Source organism: Oxyura jamaicensis, chromosome 14 (genome assembly GCF_011077185.1).
Source record: "Oxyura jamaicensis isolate SHBP4307 breed ruddy duck chromosome 14, BPBGC_Ojam_1.0, whole genome shotgun sequence".
NCBI lineage: Eukaryota > Metazoa > Chordata > Aves > Anseriformes > Anatidae > Oxyura > Oxyura jamaicensis.
Window position 1 is genome coordinate 15,257,198 of NC_048906.1, and position 19,537 is coordinate 15,276,734.

At 41.1% G+C, this 19,537-nt stretch overlaps 1 protein-coding gene across 8 annotated transcripts in view; it reads right to left on the bottom strand.

Moving 5' to 3' along the window:
- RBFOX1 (RNA binding fox-1 homolog 1) overlaps nt 1-18,092 on the bottom strand; it is an 814,571-nt gene extending 796,479 nt beyond the window's left edge. For 7 of the 8 annotated variants that reach the window (XM_035339113.1, XM_035339111.1, XM_035339110.1 and 4 more), the window contains exon 1: nt 17,979-18,092. In XM_035339113.1, the coding sequence (XP_035195004.1) occupies nt 17,979-18,086 (108 nt within the window). In that variant the 5' untranslated portion in view covers nt 18,087-18,092. Of the gene's footprint in view, nt 1-17,847; nt 17,910-17,978 lie in introns of those variants that run through there. The other variant, XM_035339107.1, reaches the window with a different exon arrangement.
- Nucleotides 18,093-19,537: the final 1,445 nt, after the last annotated feature.

The following is a 19,537-nucleotide window of genomic DNA, read 5'->3' on the forward strand; positions in this document are numbered from 1 at the left end:
GAGAAAAACAAAACAAGTAAAGGCCATGTGGAAGTGCAGAGGAAAGAAATTCCTCTCTACTTCCCACAAATGAGCGATGCTTGACCACGTCCTTGAAGCAGGGCCTCAACGCACGTAGCCGGTGTTCGGGAGGAGGACAGACGTTTTCAAAACGAGAGCCCACCCCTCCCCTCTTCTTCCTTTTTCCACCTTTTATTGCTGAGTGTGACATCGTATGGTATGGAATATCCCTTTGGTTGGTTTAGGTCAGCTGCCCTGGTGATGTTTCTTTCTCACTTTTTTGCCCACCCCCTAGGAGGGTCAGAGAGAGTCCTGATGCTGTGCCAGCACTGCTCAGCAGCAGACACAACACTGGTGTGATACCACTGCTGTTCTAGCTACAAGTGCAGAGCGCAGCACTGGATGGGCTGCTGCAGGGAAAGGTAACTCCATCCCAGGTAACTTCCATCTTTGGAAGACAGCTTCCAAAGAAGGCACGGGGGCCCACCAAGCAAGTGGGTGCGAACTGTCAAGGGGACGCTTGTGGAAGACAGCACCCAGTCCCTGAGACAGCCAAGGCACGGCAGCCAGCCAAATGAAAGGGTGCGGATCACCATGGTGCCACCTGCGGGAGACAACGGCCAGCCCACGAAATGCAATCCATCAAAAAAATGGGTGAGGACCATCACGGTGGCACCTGTGCAAGACCACGGCCAACCCACACGCAGGGACCCTGAGAAAAAATGGGAGAGAACAGGCAATGTGCCACCCTCAAAGGGCAGCTGTCAGGCCATGAACAGGGACTGGCTGAAACAGCGGGTGCAGCCTGTGCAGGTGCCATCTGCAGAGAACGATGTCCTGCCCATGGACGTGGACTCTCCAGAAGGTGACATCCAGCCAAGGCAGGTGAGGCCACCTCCAGAAAGGCTGGCAAGACCTCACCATGATGCCAGGCCTGGGAGACCCGTGAGGAATGACCGCTCACACCATTCCTGGAGGCCCTGGCATGACACGGAGCCTCAGGCTGGGCCCAGCTCCTTGCCCATGGCTCAGCACCCCGACAGCAGGCAGACGATGGAGCCACCAAGATGGGTGTCCTGCAGCTGGAGGAAGTGCAGACGGCGTAGCGCAGCCGGCCTGCATTCGTCTCCGGGCCTCCACTAAAGAACTGTGAACTTCCAGTGGTGTTTGAGGCCTCCTTCCCCGTCCCTCACTGCACCCCCATGCAGTCCTGGAGACTGCGCAGGGGGCACCTCTGCTGCACGCCGCCCTCAGGGAGAGCAGCGGAGGGAGCCCGGCTGCCTTGGGGCTGTTGCACCAGCCCGTCACACGACAGCTGAGGCCTCGGGCTCAGGGGTCTGCAGGAGGAGGCCCAGGCAGCTGATGGGGGCTTGCCGTGAGAAGAGGCAGCCCCCGGTCTCTTCTCACAGAGCCCACCTCTGCCTCCCCCCAGCCAGCACTGCTCAGCAGCAGCCACAACACCGGTGTGATACCAGTGCTGCTCTAGCTACAAGTGCAGAGCACAGCACTGTATGCGCTGGTGCAGGGAAATTAATATCCCAGGCAGACCCAGTACAGTATGAAATATCATACTCATCTAATATACATGATCAATTCATTACTGGGAGAGTCAAGTAGGATAAAATGAGAAATACTCAAGGATGTAACTAGTTTTATTCCTCATACAGTAAAGATATGGAAATATTGATTACCTTTTCAATTGAATACTCAAGTAAAATAAAATCTCACCAGAAGTCATTATCAATTTCAGCTTAATGCTTACAGATCTCCAATGAAAATTTAGTTAAGCACGAACAAATACAAAGATATGAAAATGCCATGATAAAACAGAAGCGCAAGGGATTATTTGTACCATGAACTTCAGGCAGGATTTAAAAGTTAGCGTGAAAGACAGCCCCAAGTATTTCTGCTCAGATAACCTGGGGTATTGAGTGTCAACAATAGACTAAAAAAAATCCAATGGCAAAGATTTCAAGAAGATTAAACAAGATTTACTGTAACTTGATAAACTAAACCAAGCCCAAGCAAAGAAATGTTTACATCAGGAAGGCCCAAATAATTCCATATTACCACCTGTTTAGTAATTCTATTGTGAAAGTTTTACTTTATTATGATAAATACTCATTATCGTTAAGAATTTTATTGATGTATTTATGTCTTTTCTTCCCTGCTACCTTCCAAAACAGATAATAGAGTGCCACTCAAAAGTAATTTATTTTAAAAACCCATGAAAAGAACATTTGTTAACCTCTGATTACCTCATAAATAGCAAAATACAACTCTTTGCTAGTTTTTGGGTTGCAGACTTCAACTTCTAAGAATAAGATGTAAAGTTCATCTGGATCCTCACATGTCCCCCATTATCTTTACAGGTATAATTACTACCATCTATCTCAAGTCAAAAAATCCAAATAAGAGAATGACACAGACTTTATGGATAAAAGTAGCAAGTCCTTTAGTCAAGCTCACAGACTTGCAGCAAGAACAAACACTCTTTGGGTGCACGTGCCATTCCTCTGGACTTCAAGGGGGGGGGGCGCGAGTTGAACCGTCTGTCTTATCTAGCTGCTTTGCTCATGTCAAAGCACGCAAGTTAGAGGGATGACTTTGAAATTACAGAAGAGTTCATAAAATATCTGTTATCTACTTCAAAGAAGAATTAATTCAGGAAAGCCTTATTGCTAAGTTTATATAAGTCAGACTTGATCTCAAAGGTTCAACTCACGTTCAGTCATTATGCAATTTCCCAAGTTCCTGTCAAGGCAAATTGCTATTTTTTTCTTTCAAACCAATTGCATCTCTTATGAAGTTTCAAGAGTTGTCAAGCCCAAAGACTTTACACCATAGATGAATTAACAGAACTTTGACAGGAATAAATACAAACCAGATTTTAAAATGTTCATGTTAACAAGATAGCAAGATTCGGTGAGCTTAAATGCCTTATTTGTTTCATTCACTTAAATAGTTGTCCATCTAACTGCTCTTCTTTATTGCTCAGGTACCAAACTGCACATAAGCTGCAACCTGTGTACGGGAAGCACTCCACAATCCTGCAAAGCCAGCAGCCGAGGGTCCAGGGGCCTTCCATGTAACAGACAGAGAGCAGAACACCAGCACCATAACTCCCCAACGTTACCATAGTATTTCTGTGCATTTAAGGCAGCAAGATTTGAGCTAAGTACTACTGTTAAACACAGCAAAATGGATTTCAAACTCAGAATGAGGCTTGTGTTTCCAAAAAGTGAAGGTCAATTAGCTATTTGTTACTCTGTATCACATTGATTTATATGAGGATAAAGTGGAAGACAGACAAGTTTCCAGCCATCAGGACATTATCCTTGAAGTTACATTAACGTGGCTTATTTAGTGCTGCTCAAGTGGTTTCAGTGATTAACAGCATAATCTCCTTGGAGCAGTGTTCCACTCTGTTTCCAAAGGGACCAAAACAGCAATTCAACTGCACTGTCCTGCCTAGATAAGCAATTTTATACCACTTGAATGCAGAATGGTGGACTCTTTCCTTGCTTAGGCATAATCTTATTTTCAGATGTATTCTGAAAGTTATTTAAATGAATCAAAATATTTGGCAAGTTTTTTTTTGTTTTTTTTTTTTTTTTTAAATCTGTCAGCTTCCAAACAGGCTTTTATATAAGACATACTGGGAGATGCTTAAAAGTGAAAATATTTTAGTATTGATATCAAAGAAAATATTAAATCTTTCTAACCAGAGAAATTACCTACTGACCTAGAAGAAAGCTATTTTGTGTTGCAGAAAGTCTTTTCATTTTTCCAGTCTGCCTTCCGTAACCTATGTACAAGTGATAAGAAACACCACCACCTCCAAAATGCACAAATACCTGGAAACAGGATGTGCAATCAACAGATAGCAATGGTAATAGGAGGAGAGAAGATCAACTTAATATCAAGCCAACTTATTAGCTTGGTTGCCCTATACATTTTACCTTCATTAACTTCCAGACCTGCCCTGTTTGTACAGGGTTTACAGCCTGAACATCTTTTTTTTACAGCCTGAAGCTAACTGATGAACGTCCGGATGAGAGGTGTCATGGGAATTCACATGACAAAACAGGATGGTTGTCAAAATTTAATCCATTCCTCACGCTGAATGCCTCACAGTGCAAGCAACACTCTCAAATTTAGGATTAATAATATATATAAAAAAAAAAAAAAAAAAAATCACACTCATGCAAAACTAGGAGATTGGATAATAAAGATATCTTCCCTATTTTTAGGTTCCTGGAGCTTTTTCAAAGTAGATTAAATAATCTGCCTTTGAAAGCTGAGCAAGTACATATGCTCCAGATATAGCCCAATTACTCAGCCCTTATGCTTAGCTGTTCACTCTATCGCAACCTAGTTATGAAATTTTTTTTTTGGTACTTTTGCCTTAATCATTTTATAAATTTTAACAGCACCCAGTTTATTTTGCAGTTTATACAGAACTATTGCTACAATGATGTCAAGATCCAAAAGCCTTTAGCCACCATACTTCTTCACCACTCAAATGCTAGTTTTGGTCTGTGGTGACACCAAATCCTCAGAATTTCTCTACCCACTGAAAATGGGGGAAGTCTTTTTTAAATTTGTTTATTATTACTCATTAATTCCATACATCATGAGGGCTAGGAAATGACTCAAGTATCAGCTACCGTAAGGCACCCTGAACAATGATACTGAATCACACCAGACAGGAAAGGTTTCTTGACTATTTTAAATTATAGTTCAGTTTCCCAGATCTGCTGAGAAGAAAAGGCAGCTATTTTTCCTCCCTTTTGTAAGACTGCCAGGCTTTGATAGACTTCTCCCTCATGATCCCACAGCACTTTTTGCACATTTTTAGAGAACTTTATACCTGCATTAAAGAACACACGAAAGCAAGCAAATGCTGTGCTTCCTTGTTAGATCTTTTGCCTTTCATATCCATCTCATATTTACATTGCAAATGCATCTTTGAGATGAGAAAGTCATTTAACTCTCACAAGCTCAATGAATTTGATGTAACCCTGCACGGACTTCCTGCAAATAGCTATGCTCCCAACTCAAAAGCCTCTTGCTCTGTTTTTCTATGATAATTATATTTCCCATTTAATTGTGTTTTTATCTTAAAACAACCAAAAATGCATTATGCAAATCACTCCTTTCAAAAATTCACTTTGTGAAACTAAAATAAATTTGAAGGTTTATTGCCTTGCAAATTTCTTCACTGTAGCCCTTTAAGTGACAGGACACAAATCACACAAAACAAGGCTACACGAGAAGAGAAGCAGAGACAAACTTCTGTAATCTAGTCTGAAAACCAAAGCGGGTATGATGCCGTATCTCAGAAAGCCTGCCGCTGGGAAACAAGTCTTCTATAATTTGAAGGTGGCTCCTGGAAGGTGCCAGGGCTGTGTACCACTAGTGCATCAACCAGACCAGGTGCTTGCTGCCTTCTCTGCCGGCTGCCCAAAAGCCACAGCCCACCATGCTGGGGCAGAGCCAGCACGCTCCAGCAAGGAAGGTGCTCAGCAGCTGCTGCAGACATGCATGCCGATTTCCAAAAGCAGTCCATCCATTCTTAAGCTGCTCTCAGAAATGTTGAGATCTAGACTGCATTCTGAACACCCATACTGGCTGCAGTTTCCCATGTAATTTCCACCTTAGCTTGTCCTTAGGTTTGAGCATGGGTCTGGGCTCATCCCGCCTGTGTGTGGATTCTCCTGCTCACAGTCTGTCTTAGTTTCAGATTCCTCCTATCTTAACTAGTTCTGCAGTATAGAAAAGGCTTCTTGACTGCTATAAAGTTTGTGTCCTCATGGACGACTCCATGTTCCTCTCAAGTCCCTCGGGCTTTGTGAGCTCTGCAAGGAACTGACCTCCTTGTGGATACTTCCACAACCCCAATCCCACCAGAAATGGCACAGAAAAAAACAACTCAGCTACAGGACAGCCACCTCAGTCTTCCGCTGCATCCTGCCTCAGTGACAGTCACTAACACACACGGTCACTGTCCCCAGCCTGCGGGGATGGGACCTGCAGACCTCTGAGCAAGACACTCCCCAGGTGAGCAGATGGAGCAACATGGCTTTGGGGGATCCTGCAGAGCAGTTAGACACTGAGGTGCATGCTGCAGGTCTAAGTGAAAACCAGTTAACAACTTCCTCCTGGAGGAAGATAATGAAAAATTATTTCCTGGAGGAAATAATGAAAAACACGAGATAATGAAAAATGGATATCACTTCTCCATAGCAGCACTAGAGTCTACAACAATTATCCATATATAAGCATATTACTAAATTCTCTCAGTTTAGTAATTGAGAGAATCCTCTCTTCATCCCAGAGGCCTCCATGGAAATTTTCAATGCAGCATCATATGCTGTATTTAATATATCAAATTTATCAATTATTTTTATTATTTACCCTTTATATCAATTACTTGTAAAGCATCAAATTTTCTACAGAACTAACTTTAAGCATATGCATTTTCTACATCTGGCTCTGTGCTGTGACTTCAACTAACAAGGAGAATGAATTATTTTTGGCTGACCCTCACCCCGTGTTTCATTTATGATCACTATAAAGAAGTGACCTCTGCTCTGCCAACAGACGACGTCAGCTTCTGTCTCCTGCTGGTTACATTCTCAAATGAAAACACTTACAAGACCCCACGTACTTACTCTTTGCTGCTGAGAGCTGGATGCAGAAGAAAGATTTAAAGAACTGGAAATTCACCTCCTTTGACCGCTCACAAACCACACCAGCATACTACCTCCAGAACAAAGCCCCCCTCTTACTACACAAGGATGTCAGCGCACTAATTGCAACACTGCGGATTTGATGTGTCCTGCCACTCAACCAGATGTACCACTGGGGCCCCATTGGTAAGCTGCTTGAAGCTTTTTCAAAAGGGAATTTTTTTTGCATTACATGCTCATAGCACACTTCCCAGACAATTAGAAACAATAAATGCTTGTTAACAGCAAGGCGATGATGGCTGTGATTTAAAAATCTACGTAACTCTGTCAAATAAGAATTTATTATTTTAAGTCTTGAACCATACTTGTGTGGATTGTTAAGGCAAAAACATTGAAAGTGCTGGTGCATGAGGATTGGTCATTTACCAATACAAGAGGCTAAAGACAAAGCATACATGTAAATGACTAACAGCCACTAATCACTTTTTCCTTCAGTAGTATTCAGTAGCTTAAACACAGGCTCTTAACCAGTTTATAACTTAAGTATTTTCCATTACCACTTCATAAAATAAACATTACTGTGAAAAGCCCCGAGAGTCACTACTATGGTTTTGATCCTTCCTATATTTTACCTCTGCTGACCCCTAATTTGGATACTTCCTCCTATTTTTGAGGAAAACAGAATAGGCAGAGAGCACTTTTTTTTTTTTTCCAACTAGAAAACTTATGAAATTTAGATCCTTCACATATTTCAGTATTCCTCTCTGAGTATCCTGTAGAGACAGCACGATGACAGATGAAAAACTATTTAACTGTTGCCTCCTGTGAAAAGCTGACTAATATGGACAGACTCAAAGTTAATTTGTTAAAAGAAGAGATTCTGTGCTCATTCATCTCCATTTTCTATTGTGAGAGGAAGTTGCCATAAAATTATTATTTCATTTCAACAGCAACACTTTCTTTTGTGTCTTACTCAGCTGTCATCTCTTCATCTCTACGGTTCACAGCTCTGAAAGCTGATACATCAAAGGAACGGGAATTACGAACACATACAGATTAGGCTCTCAACAGTAAAAGAACTGGTTTCCCATCAGTTAATCTTTTTGTGCATGTATTTATAACAACATACAAACATGAAAAAAGAGAACAAGAAACCGATCAGCTTCAAAGTATCAACAAGCCTTTGCCCACACCAAAGGCATTTGCTTTTCGCTGCGCGCTAAGGAAGCCATTGGCTTCTCAAACAACCATCGTGCATAAGCCAATACCAATACCACCGCTGTTTTCTTATACTTTCAGGGCGATAGCCTCACAATTACATTTTCTGATAACAAAATTATGTCTTACAGTTGTACACTAATGTGGAGTGATGTCTGTTGCACTCTTACACTGATGATTAAGAAACGTAATTTCAAGGCTAACAGCTTTAAAAATATACACACTGGAAGTAACAACAGAAATACTGAAAATTGAACTCAAATTTTTACCAATCTGAAACAGAAACAATAATGTACAGTGGGCCACCATTCATTAACCAGACTACTTCAGCAGAGCGAAACCATCCTTTTGGCAAACCCTCAAGCTACAAGGAAGACATTAATCCTGATCTGAGCAGCCAGAATTTCATGGCTTATGTGCTACAAGTAAATTATTGTGATGTGCAAAACCTTCCATGGCAGCACACGAAATATTTCATAACCCTTCAAAACCAATTACCACCTCCATCCCATGTAGTTTGTATTATTGTTCAACTTGTATTTGGTCTTGTTTCCCACACCGAAGATCCCAGATCCTGCAACCAGCAGGACACATGTGATGTCCCCATCTCTCAGCAGTATGGTTCAGTGGGTACTGCAGTGTCCTATAGCCCAGAGCTGCCTTTTAGTTCAAAATTATAGTTTCTAAGAAAGTATTAAAAAAGATTAAGTATCAGTTAGCAGAAATAAGCTTTGCTTTTCATTAAAATGCATTTCAGTGTAATGCTATTAAAACTCTCCAGAGCAGGGTTAATACAAGATTTTATGGAAGTGGGTAATTAAGAGGTCAGCAATATTCTTGGAAACTTGCATTGTTTTTTATAGGGATATTCTTTTTTAAGAAAGAATATATCACCCCATGTTAATGGTAAACTCATTAAAATTGAAGATAACCATTTTTGAAAAAAATAATCTTGCTCATTTTTTCTTTGCTTAGCTAGATAACATCAGTGGATCCCTGCATTGCTCGAATACAACAGTCCCTCTGAAATTACAGATGAGATCACCATGTTCAAACACTGAAATCATAATGGTAAAACAGTACATAGAAAATAAAATGGCAAATTGCACATTCAAAAGAAAAAACAACACAATACTTCTTTAAATCAATTCTTAAGTTGCTGTACTAGCCAGGATGGAGCTAACATTCATCACAACAGCCCTTGATGTTGTGCTTTGGCTTCATGGCTACACCACTACATGGTGCTTGCAGAGTAAAGGCCACCTTTGGGGGGGCACCCACTACCTTTCTGTAGTGGCATTCTTGTACTATACACAGTACATACCAGTGAAGCCTTGACAGCTGCAGAGAAGAACAGCAAATACCTCTCAGGGGAAAACAACTTGATCTTTGAGATCAGATCACAAGAACACTGGAGAAGATACAGGACTTCATGTGATTGAAGCCAAAAAGAGAAATTCAGCCCCATGAGCTGGCATTTCTCTTTGAATTTACCAAAGACGGAGGTTGACCACAAAAATTTCAGTCCATTTATGAACGTGGTTCAAAGAAGTTTAAGCTATCTGCACCAGAGCCAAAACATCATATCACCAAAGGGCTGGAAAGCATGCTCTAAGGCTATATAGATTCATGCTCTAAGACTATATATGCTACAAAAGAGATTTTTCATTTCACTTGCATGCACTCAGCGAGGTGTTTGAATGAGTAACTACAGGCTTTTCAACCAGATTTAGAGTGGAACGCTGCCACGTGGTCCAGTGAGGTGTTTTTACAAGTCGATAGAGCCAAGAATAGGTAAAGTCTGATTGATCTCAAAATAAATGAGCACCAACAAGAAGTGATATCAGCTGCATGTACTTAAATCATTCTTTAGGAACTGGAAATACTTAATATATTTGGCAGAGTTGCAGCCAGGGGCAAAAAACTTGCAACACGGAAAGTATGCTGTGAAACAGAAACGAGGTATCTACCCAGAATAACCCCTCTTTCCATGATTCTTGCTTGCTCTCTCTCCTTACTACATTTAGGAAATCAAAGCGATTTAATATAAAGCAGCAGAGATAGGAGATTGACTGCAACTCCTAAGAAAAAGCCTAGGAGGCTAATGAACCATTATGGTAAAGAGCTGAATAAGCTGGGATCCTGAAAAGAAATTAGAGGTATATTTTAGATAAGCATGAATACGATCAAAAAACATTTCACATAGATCGCTGTGTGCAAGTAGGGCACTTTGCTTAATCTCATCCAGCTATACAACTTAAATGAAACAAACCTTTAATTTGACTTTCAAAGGCATTAAGTATTTCAGGAGCAGCCTTGAAGAATACAAAGTAGCATGCCTGGAGGTATTTCAAACTACTGTTGACAAGCTGACAAGTTAAGTTGTTAGGAAACCAGGCTCAGCTGCTTCTCACAGGTGGCTCAAGTTGCACCAGGGGATGTTTAGGTTAGAAATTAGGAGACATTTCTTCCCAGAAAGAGCAGTCAGGGATTGGAATGGGATGCCCAGGGAGGTGATGGGAGGTTTCCTTGAACACCCCCAGGGAGGTCACCGTCCCCGGGGGTGTTCAAGGAAAGATTGGATGTGGTGCTTAGGGACATGGTTTAGTAGGTGACATTGGTAGTAGGGGGATGGACCAGATTATCTTGAAGGTCTTTTCCAACCCTAATGATTCTGTAATTACGACAGAACTCTGTATCACCAAGTTCAGTCCTGTAAAATGAAGGATTTTACTACAGATACTGACTTCTGGAGAAGAAAGCAGTAAGGTCAAAATGAAGGAAGAGAAAAAAAAAAAAAAACTGTTGCCTTGGCATTATCCAGGAAGGACAGCTAACATTTCCTTACCTGGGTATGGTGCACCACCCAGATTCTTTAGGGCACGTCCTTCACATCTACCCAAAAGGCATTGACTTCTATCACCTGTCCTTATCCCCACTAATACGAAACTGGATCTTCGGTGAGAATGATCTAGTACTTGCTTAACATGTGATAGCTATAGCTACATCATGGACTAGATCTCCAGGAAGCAATGAATTCTGGAAACACCAAAACACGCTGGTTTGATACACTAAATATAAGCATAGTAGCATTTGCATCAAATTAGACTAGCCTGGTGGTGCATTAAGTGAAGTACATTTGGAAGAAATATTATTTTTGTTTATATTTAATTGAGTCTCAGTACCTATGACATAGAGAAAAACCACTGTAAGTGAATAATGAATAGGAGGACATACTAGACTATCCCTCCCATGAGATTACTGTTCCCAGCCATTTAAAAATGACAGCTTAAATGGCTCAGAGTTGCACTGCTGTATCATTTAGTCCAATTGAGCACTTGATGTTTTGCATGCAAAATTCAGAAGGCAACCTCTTCCGCGGTTTTGCTTATTGCCTTCTTGCATTATGTAAAATCTGGGCTCTTCTACTGATGGACTCAGTGCTATACCACTGTTTATCTGGAGTTAGCCAATATGTAACTGGTAAAACATGCGTGTTCCTTTATTGATGGCTAATTCCAGAGGCATGACAGATGTCTTACGACATTAGCTGATCACAAAATTCCTTCTGGCTACTACATGGAAATAAAGCTGCTTCTGTTGCCAAAGACACCCATGGGAAAACTAAGTTTTTTAAAAAAGTAACATTCAGATCTTTTGCATAATCTTCTCGTGAGAAATTGAATCTCTGTAACAGGACAATTACTCAGTACCTAGATGGGGATGGGTATCCGCACCACGAGGGTCCCTGCGATGACATCTTGAGTTGAATCGGGTCAGGCTCCCTGAGCTGTTTTTCTGCTCAACTCCTACAACCCTTCTGAGTGCTGGTCCAATAAGGACTGCTCCAGCATTTGAATGACCACAGATATTCATTATCTTAAGCAACATACAACATCTGCCAGTTACATTAACCATCCTACACGACCATTCCTGAATCTGCAAGAGCAGGTTCTAGTGACTCTTGCAAAGTATCTGTGTAAAGTACAGTAAACTCTACACCACAAAGTGCTCTGCCCAAGGAAGTGACTTGACACGTCAGGAGCATGTAAGTATTGTCCATGCTGGTCTACACACAGCAGGAGCTGTGGGAGGCTGCGCAAATTCCATACCCGAAGGGTTCTTGTAGAAAGCAGCATAGGCTTGCTGGGAGGCATCAGCCACCTTGTCCCAGCTGTCCCTGTCCCCAGTGTGCAGAGGCCACCCAGGGGACTCCTGAACCACTCAGGGGAGTGACGACCAAGTGCGCACATGCGGGCACAGTTCTGACACCCAGGTGTACCTCAGTTGTAACGATATGGCAAACGGGAATTTCATCCTTACAACACAATTAATTCTGAAGATATTACCTCATCTTTCTCAACATCAAAAGAACAACAACAGACCAACTTGGAAGAAAATTACTAGGGTTACTAAAAAAAATCTTATTTTCTTCTTGAATGCAAAGTGGCTAAGCAGCCTTGCTTGGCTCTCAGATATTTTTCATATTTTTTCCCTATCTGAACTAGTATTTTTCATCTTATCTCCTATGCAGCTCAATGACTTAACACTGAGTTACTTGAAAGTTAAGCATTGTGATGATAACTACAAAGCTTAAGCCATCAAACTAACATATTTCAAGTTTACAGACTGCAGATCTTTGAGCTATACTCAATGCTCCTATTTTAAGGCCAAATTTCCTCCTCTTGAGTTGATGGGTTCTCTATTTTGGGAGAAAAAGACCATTGTTTTGTCCCTCCTGTTATGTTTGTTCCATCCTTACTGCTTAAGTTTCACCATCACTTTATTAGCACTACTTAAAACGTCTGCAGAGTTTAATTTTAATTATCTTCTATATGGAATTGAAGGGAAAAAAAAAAAAAAAGCACAAGCAGTAGTTCCTATTTTTTTTAACTTCTACATTATCACGTGTGAATCAATGCACTTGATAGCTGAACGAAAATGCTGGCTATTCTGTTACCTCATGAAGTATCAAACACAGAAGAGTATATCTGAATATATCCAAGTCTAGGCCAGTATATCATCTGAAAACAATGCATACAGGAGGCTGAGCTGACCACTTTTCATCCAGCTGCTTTATGACTTACCAGCTATATTTGTCCCTATCTGAATAACAGCAAGATTTATTCTGCAGACAAATGTTAGCATTTTCCTCTTATGGTTTTTAGCCTCTTATTCTACAGGAAAAAAAAATACATGAAACAAAACCTGCTTGTCTTCAGGCAGTCGTACTTCACCTCTATAAATATCTTCTGCACAATAACTCACAGCGTACATAAAAGCAGTGACAAGGTCACTTACTATGAACAATTCATGATCGGTTACCATGGCAACAAAAATGCAGCAACAAGGGAAAAAAGGAACAGTAAAAATTATAGGATGTTTCCATTATGTAAGTGACTCCTGTGTTTGCTCCAGAAGGGTTTACCTAAGAAGTTCCGGACTCCAGATGCTCCTCACTTGCTGTGGTTTCACACCAGTAGCAACTTTGCTGTTTCAGGGGAGTGACTGGAAATGCATCCTAGCATTTGTGAAAACTTAAAAAAAATATAAGTGAAACTTAAGAAAACAGAAGTGAAAAGATAAGGATTTTAACCGATTTCAAACAATGTTTCTTAAAATCTAGTATGAATTTTATCCACGTCTGTGGGTGGACATATGCCTAAGAGTAAGAACTTTTGGCTAGCATTCACAGCTACTTGCTAGCCAAACTTAGTTCACACTGCCGATCGATACTCCCCACTTGTCCTTCCTTCAGTTAAAGGAAATGGGCTATTTTCATGTGGCAATGTTGTTCCACTCAGTAGGACTTCTGCAGTTAATGCACTACTTTAGGACTTAAAATTTTGACTTTTAACCTATAGGCTGAGGAGAAGTAAAGGTTTCCTGGAAAGCCCATGGTACTTGGTTCCACTCCAACTCAACGCCCTCCTAAAGCTGAAACTGAGCTCCCAGGGGATTTATTGCACAAGCAGGTAGCCAGTATTTCACTGATCAAAACACAGTCATGCCAAGAAATAGTAAGCACCCTAACACCAATAACCATGTTTCTTCTGAATGCTATGTGTTCAGAAAAAGAAGGGAATAAAATTGTTAGTTCAAATCAAAAATAAAAGTGCTAAATGAATTACTATTGCATTAAGTCATTAAGTCACACAGTTGCAAGGGTCTTGTTCTAAATGCGGTCACTGCTAATTAAATTAGAAGTGCATGCACAGAAAGGTGTAGCAAAAATGTAAAACAACCTGGGGTGAAACGTGCAGATTTTAGTGTTTGCTTTTTTAAAGCATATAAGGATTTATACTGAAGATCCATATCAGAATTAAGAAAACAACTTTTCTGATCACTTTCTAAATAATACTCAGTCTGAAAATTTAATGTGATAGAACTGCCTCTACAGTTTCCATACAGAAGGATTTTACAGCTTAAAGACCAAACAAAACAAAGAGAATTGAAAGACAGAAGTGAAAAGAAAGGCAACAATTGAATCCCTAAACATATAATAACCATTTAAGCTACCTCTATCTTATTTTCAAAATCTTCTGGAGTTTGTTTTTAAGAGCTTATACAGCCCTCTTTAAATTTGAGTGTTATGAGAAGATTAAAGGAAACTTTAAGAGCAAATTCTCCCCCCTCTGCTAAGCAGAATATTCCCGACTTTCATAATTAACAGTATCAATAAAATTATTTGCTGTTTTCCAAGTCTCTGTAACATAAATGCCATGCTGAGCCCTTGTAATTCAGTCAGAAAAGCTGAAACAAGAACAGCTTGTAAATTCTGTCATAATCTTCTAAACTGCATCGGGAAGGAAGCAGAAGAAACTTTTCTAAAAGCAGTAGTATCAAATACATTTTAAGTCATTTTCAAGAACTGGAAAGGACTGACTCTTAATTCTCCAACATTTGAGCTGGAAATGCCAGAAGTATTAGCTCTTCAGATTTGAATTAGCAAGAAGGTCTGCTAACTCTCAGCAATTTGTAACAGAGATGCCATACCTCTACATCGTTAATCAAACTCCTAAAACTCCTGTTTTTCTTCACCAGTAGGAGAAAAGGGAAGAAAACCCCTCAAGGTGGTTTCCACCTCTCCCCCCCCAACCTGTTCTAAAATTCTCTGACTGCACATTATCAGCAAGGACTTCAGATCATATCTGCCCTTCTGAGTATCTAGGGCAATAACAAACAAGAAGCCCATGAAATGCAAAATTCCCCTCCTATCACCTTCATGAAGACCACAAAAAATTGAATAATCCTGGAAGGTATCAGACCTATTCAATCAGAATGATTTTCTTTACCAAAAGATAACTTCAGTCTTCAACTGTGGAAGGAGATGAAGTTCCATCTTCTTCTATTTAGGGATTTTTATTTTTAAAAAGTCATCTAGAGCTTCCCATACATCTATATATCCAAGTTCTCTCCTCGTCTTCTCAAGCTATTTCACACCAGAAACAAATTTAGAGCCTATAATTTGCAAGTTCTGTCCAAAAAAAATTTGGATGTTTCATCATACTTAGAAAGGGAAGCATAAAATAATATAGATTTTAATCCGAAGTGCTACAGTCAAAAGAGAATTATTATCTTTCCTCTGCTCTCTCAACAACTCTGAAACTTCAGTCCTATGTCCACAGTTAGAGAGTTCTACAAGACAAGCAAGGTTCAGTTTTGCTTTCTCCTATGTATAGACACGTTCCTGAAGGCATTTTAGAGATGCTGCCTTCAACATTTGGAATTCTGAAATGTGCAAGGACCACCTAAATCTTTCTTTCATTTTCACAATATTAGGCAAATATTTTCAAGACCCTTTTCTTTGTCATGTTAATAAGCCATCTTGGTCAGCAGGTTCTTTCAATGCAAGACATTTGCAGCATTGCCGCAGACATCTCAGGGACAAAAAGCCACACAAAACATAGCACAAAACACACAATCATCTGTCACTACAACTTACCACTTACCCAATTGTAACTACAGGTGGTATTTTTAAGTAGGCAGAACGTAATTGCCCACTTGGAATTCTGCCAGGACACTGGAGTAATTATTTTTTAAGGATTCATTTTGTGCCTGCATGAAAGCTGATGGATCAATCATAAAAGATGAAGTCGGTTCATTCGCGGACTAGTACGGTGGAAGCCGTGGTGATGTAAACGTCCCTGCTGCGTGCTGACAATGTACCATTTTCCTAAAACTGGAGGGGCATATGCATTAGTGTGAAGTTGTTCTGAAATCTATTTTTAATAGAAGCCACCAGCAGCAAGCATGAACATGGGTGCAAATCTGTCTGGACCCAAAGCAGCAGCCAAGCCACTCTTCCTGCCCCGTCACTGCTGCAGTTCAGCCCCCAGGCAGAGCAGCACTGGACACCCGCCCGCTTCCCTCAGTGGGACAGGGAGAGAACTGGAGAAAGAAGCGCGAGAACTCGTGGGCTGAGATACGGGCACAGTAACAAGAACGGAAAAACAAAACACAGACACGTGATACCCAATGCAGTTGCTCCCCACCAGCCGACCGCTGCCCTGAGAAGCAGCAGACCCCATCCAGCTGCCCCAGTGCCAGGGCTCATAACGGCACCCCAAGTTCTGGCACGTCCCTGGGGCTGGCAGGGCTCAGCTGGCCTGGCCGTGTCCCCCCAGCTCCTCAGGCACCCCCGGCCTCCTCGATGGCTTGACAGCATCAGGAGCAGAGGCGGCCTTGGCTCTGTGCAAGCCCTGCTCAGCATCAGCTGGAACACCAGGGCGTGACCCACATTATTTCCATCCTGCATCCAAAGCACAGCACCATACCAGCTACTAGGAAGAAAGGTAACTCCATCCCAGCCAAAACAGAACAGGAATGTTGCCAGAATTCAAACTTGTGGTTTCCATTATTACCATATGCAACATACTATAAACAAAATATTCAACTTCAACATGCCTAAAGTACAGACTTGGCACTATAGGAATAATATAACAGCATCATGTCAAATTGACAGATACAGTCTGTATCATATTACTTACTGATCAACATGTAAGTTCAGTTTCTATGACTTCTCTGCTGTCTGTTAAATTCTTTAAAAGAGTAACAGAAGGAGAAACTAGTTCTACTCTCAGCTGCATAACATTATGGCCTAAAAATAATACATCCTGCATGGTGGCATGCACCAGTCTCTGCTTTCATGACTTACTGACTGTTCCAGAAGACTCAAATTGATATTATCAAGTGAAGGTAAAAAGGCAGCGCCTCCTTGCCTGAAAAAAAAGCAGGTGTAGATTCTGGCTTAGCATCACTGTCACGATGCCAGCATTGTTCATGATCCCTTTGCAGCCGCCTTCGGAAGTACTTTTTTTTCCTCCCTTTCTGTCTTACACCAGATTTAAACAGTAAAACTAAAAGGACACAAACAAGAAAATTTAGCAAGAATTAGCCATTTTATATATACAAAAAGCAGGTGTGTACATATGCGCATGCATACTAGCCCCTATGTCAGCTATTGGATGCCCTGTCAATGCAGGACAGACAAAAAAAAAAGCAACATTTGAGGTGCTAAAAAAATGTTTTGCTTTTTTCTATTGCAGGGAGAAAAGTTTTTCAAAATAAAAGCCTAAGTACTATAAAGAAAATGTATTATGCAGTATATCATGAGAAAAACATTTTCAAACAAACGTTCTCTGAATATGTATTTCAAGAAGTTCTACAAAAACATTAGAAGTATTTTTTCCTGTTTCACAAACAGAAAACCTTCAAAGCCAAAGAAGGAGAAAAAAATCACAAAAGCTAAAAATCACAGTAAGTTTGCATGTTTTGTTCTAAAATGCAGTATTAAAATTATTCTAGAGCTAAGAGAATGTAGGAAATAGCATTTAATAAAATAAAACTGATTGCACAAAGCAGAACCATATGGACAGCAAGCATTGTGATTAACAAGGTTTAAATTCAGTATTTTTACAGTCACTGCACAGACCTCAACCGCTCAAAGATGAGGCATAAATATGTGACAGCATTCTTCATCTACTGTGAAGAAAATCAGCGAGCTGGAACCACGAAACAAATTCTGCAAGTGGCTAATGTAACTAGACAGCAGCCGAATATTACCAGCCACGATTCGTGCCTCAGATGGGATCTCTGGGTGGCAGTCAGGGACGACACAGCCGAACAGTGCTCCTGCAGCACGTCCCTGCCTGCATGATTCATGCCTGGCATTCAGGGGTCGAGGTCTGCTTCAGATTCTTCAAGAGCTGTGGCACCTCAAATACTCCACCTAGAATACAAGGGGGTTGGTGACATCTGCTTGCTTGTTAATAGAGACTGTGCTGCAAGAAAATATTTTGTCTCCAGTTAGAGAATGTAGAGTCTCCTTTTGGAGAACTTCCCCTTTCAGAAAGGGGCAGGAGGCACAGAAAAGCAGGACAGCCCTGTCCTCACTGTCCCTGGGCTCGGGACAAACTGCTGCCACACTCCCAGGCAGCCACCAGCACAGGAATCTCCTCAGGGACTGATTTTCTCAGCATTCACTTGTTGCCCTTCCTCCTGCCCCACTGTCTTTGTGCCCACGGGTATGGCATCAGTACCAAGCCAAAAAACAGCAGACCTAAGCTGGACGCAACCTGGTTCCAGCTCCTTCCCCGTTCCTGAGAATCAGCAAGGCAGAGTTGCCTGGCAGAGAGCACTGGCAGCCCGCTGTCCTCACCTCTTCGCCTTCACAGCCCTCCACGTGGTGCCAGCACTTCTTAGCAAGTAAGCAGTACTGTTTTCCCACCACACCACTGGAACCACTGCACTATCTATACAGCGCGTGATGATATCACAGTGTTCGCACCTAACGAACATACCCAGCAGAGAACTGCCTGGCTAAACACGCAGGTTACCAGCATATCCATTCACAGGTCATGAGCCTAAAAACTTTGAGAACATTCAGCTATGTACTCATTGACATGGCACTTTGCAAGTCTTTCAGGAACACTTTGAAAATGATTAATGGTCTAACAAGGTCTTCTTTACATTATACAGTTGTTTATATGCTACTGTTCTAATATATTTACATACTGACACTAAATTCAAAATGTTATGGAATTTCACCCCAATAAAAATATGCTGAAAAAAACGTCATTTAACTCCATCTTTAAAGTCTTGAGGAACTATGCTTTCATCACAGTCCTTTTAAGATTAGTAGGAAAGGCTTCCCTTCTCACATCTAAAAGAAATTGTTTTCAGTTACAACTGCATTTAACTCTCTATATGGATCATTTGCTTCAGGAAAACTACACTGACCTCTTCCAGCTACAAGTGATTTCTAAAGACTCACGCAAAGGAGAGAAAGCTGCATGTATCCTCACTTGCACCAGCTTGCAAGTTACCAATAGCTCTACAGATGGGAATAGGGTTAGACCTAGAATAAGGCTCAGCGAGATGTACACAGCCTCATCACCTCATTTTACTGTCAAATACAGGCTTTTGACTGCATCCAAGAAGAATCCACAGAAAATGCAGCTACAGCACTCATCTCAGTGGAAACCATGCAGGTGCACGTGCAGGTGTGGGAGCCTGGAACTGTTTGTACGATTCCCAGTTTAGACTTAATCTTTATATATTATGAATGGATGATTAAAAAATATGCATTCCTTAAGTTACTGTCAACTGTTCTGTTTCATTCT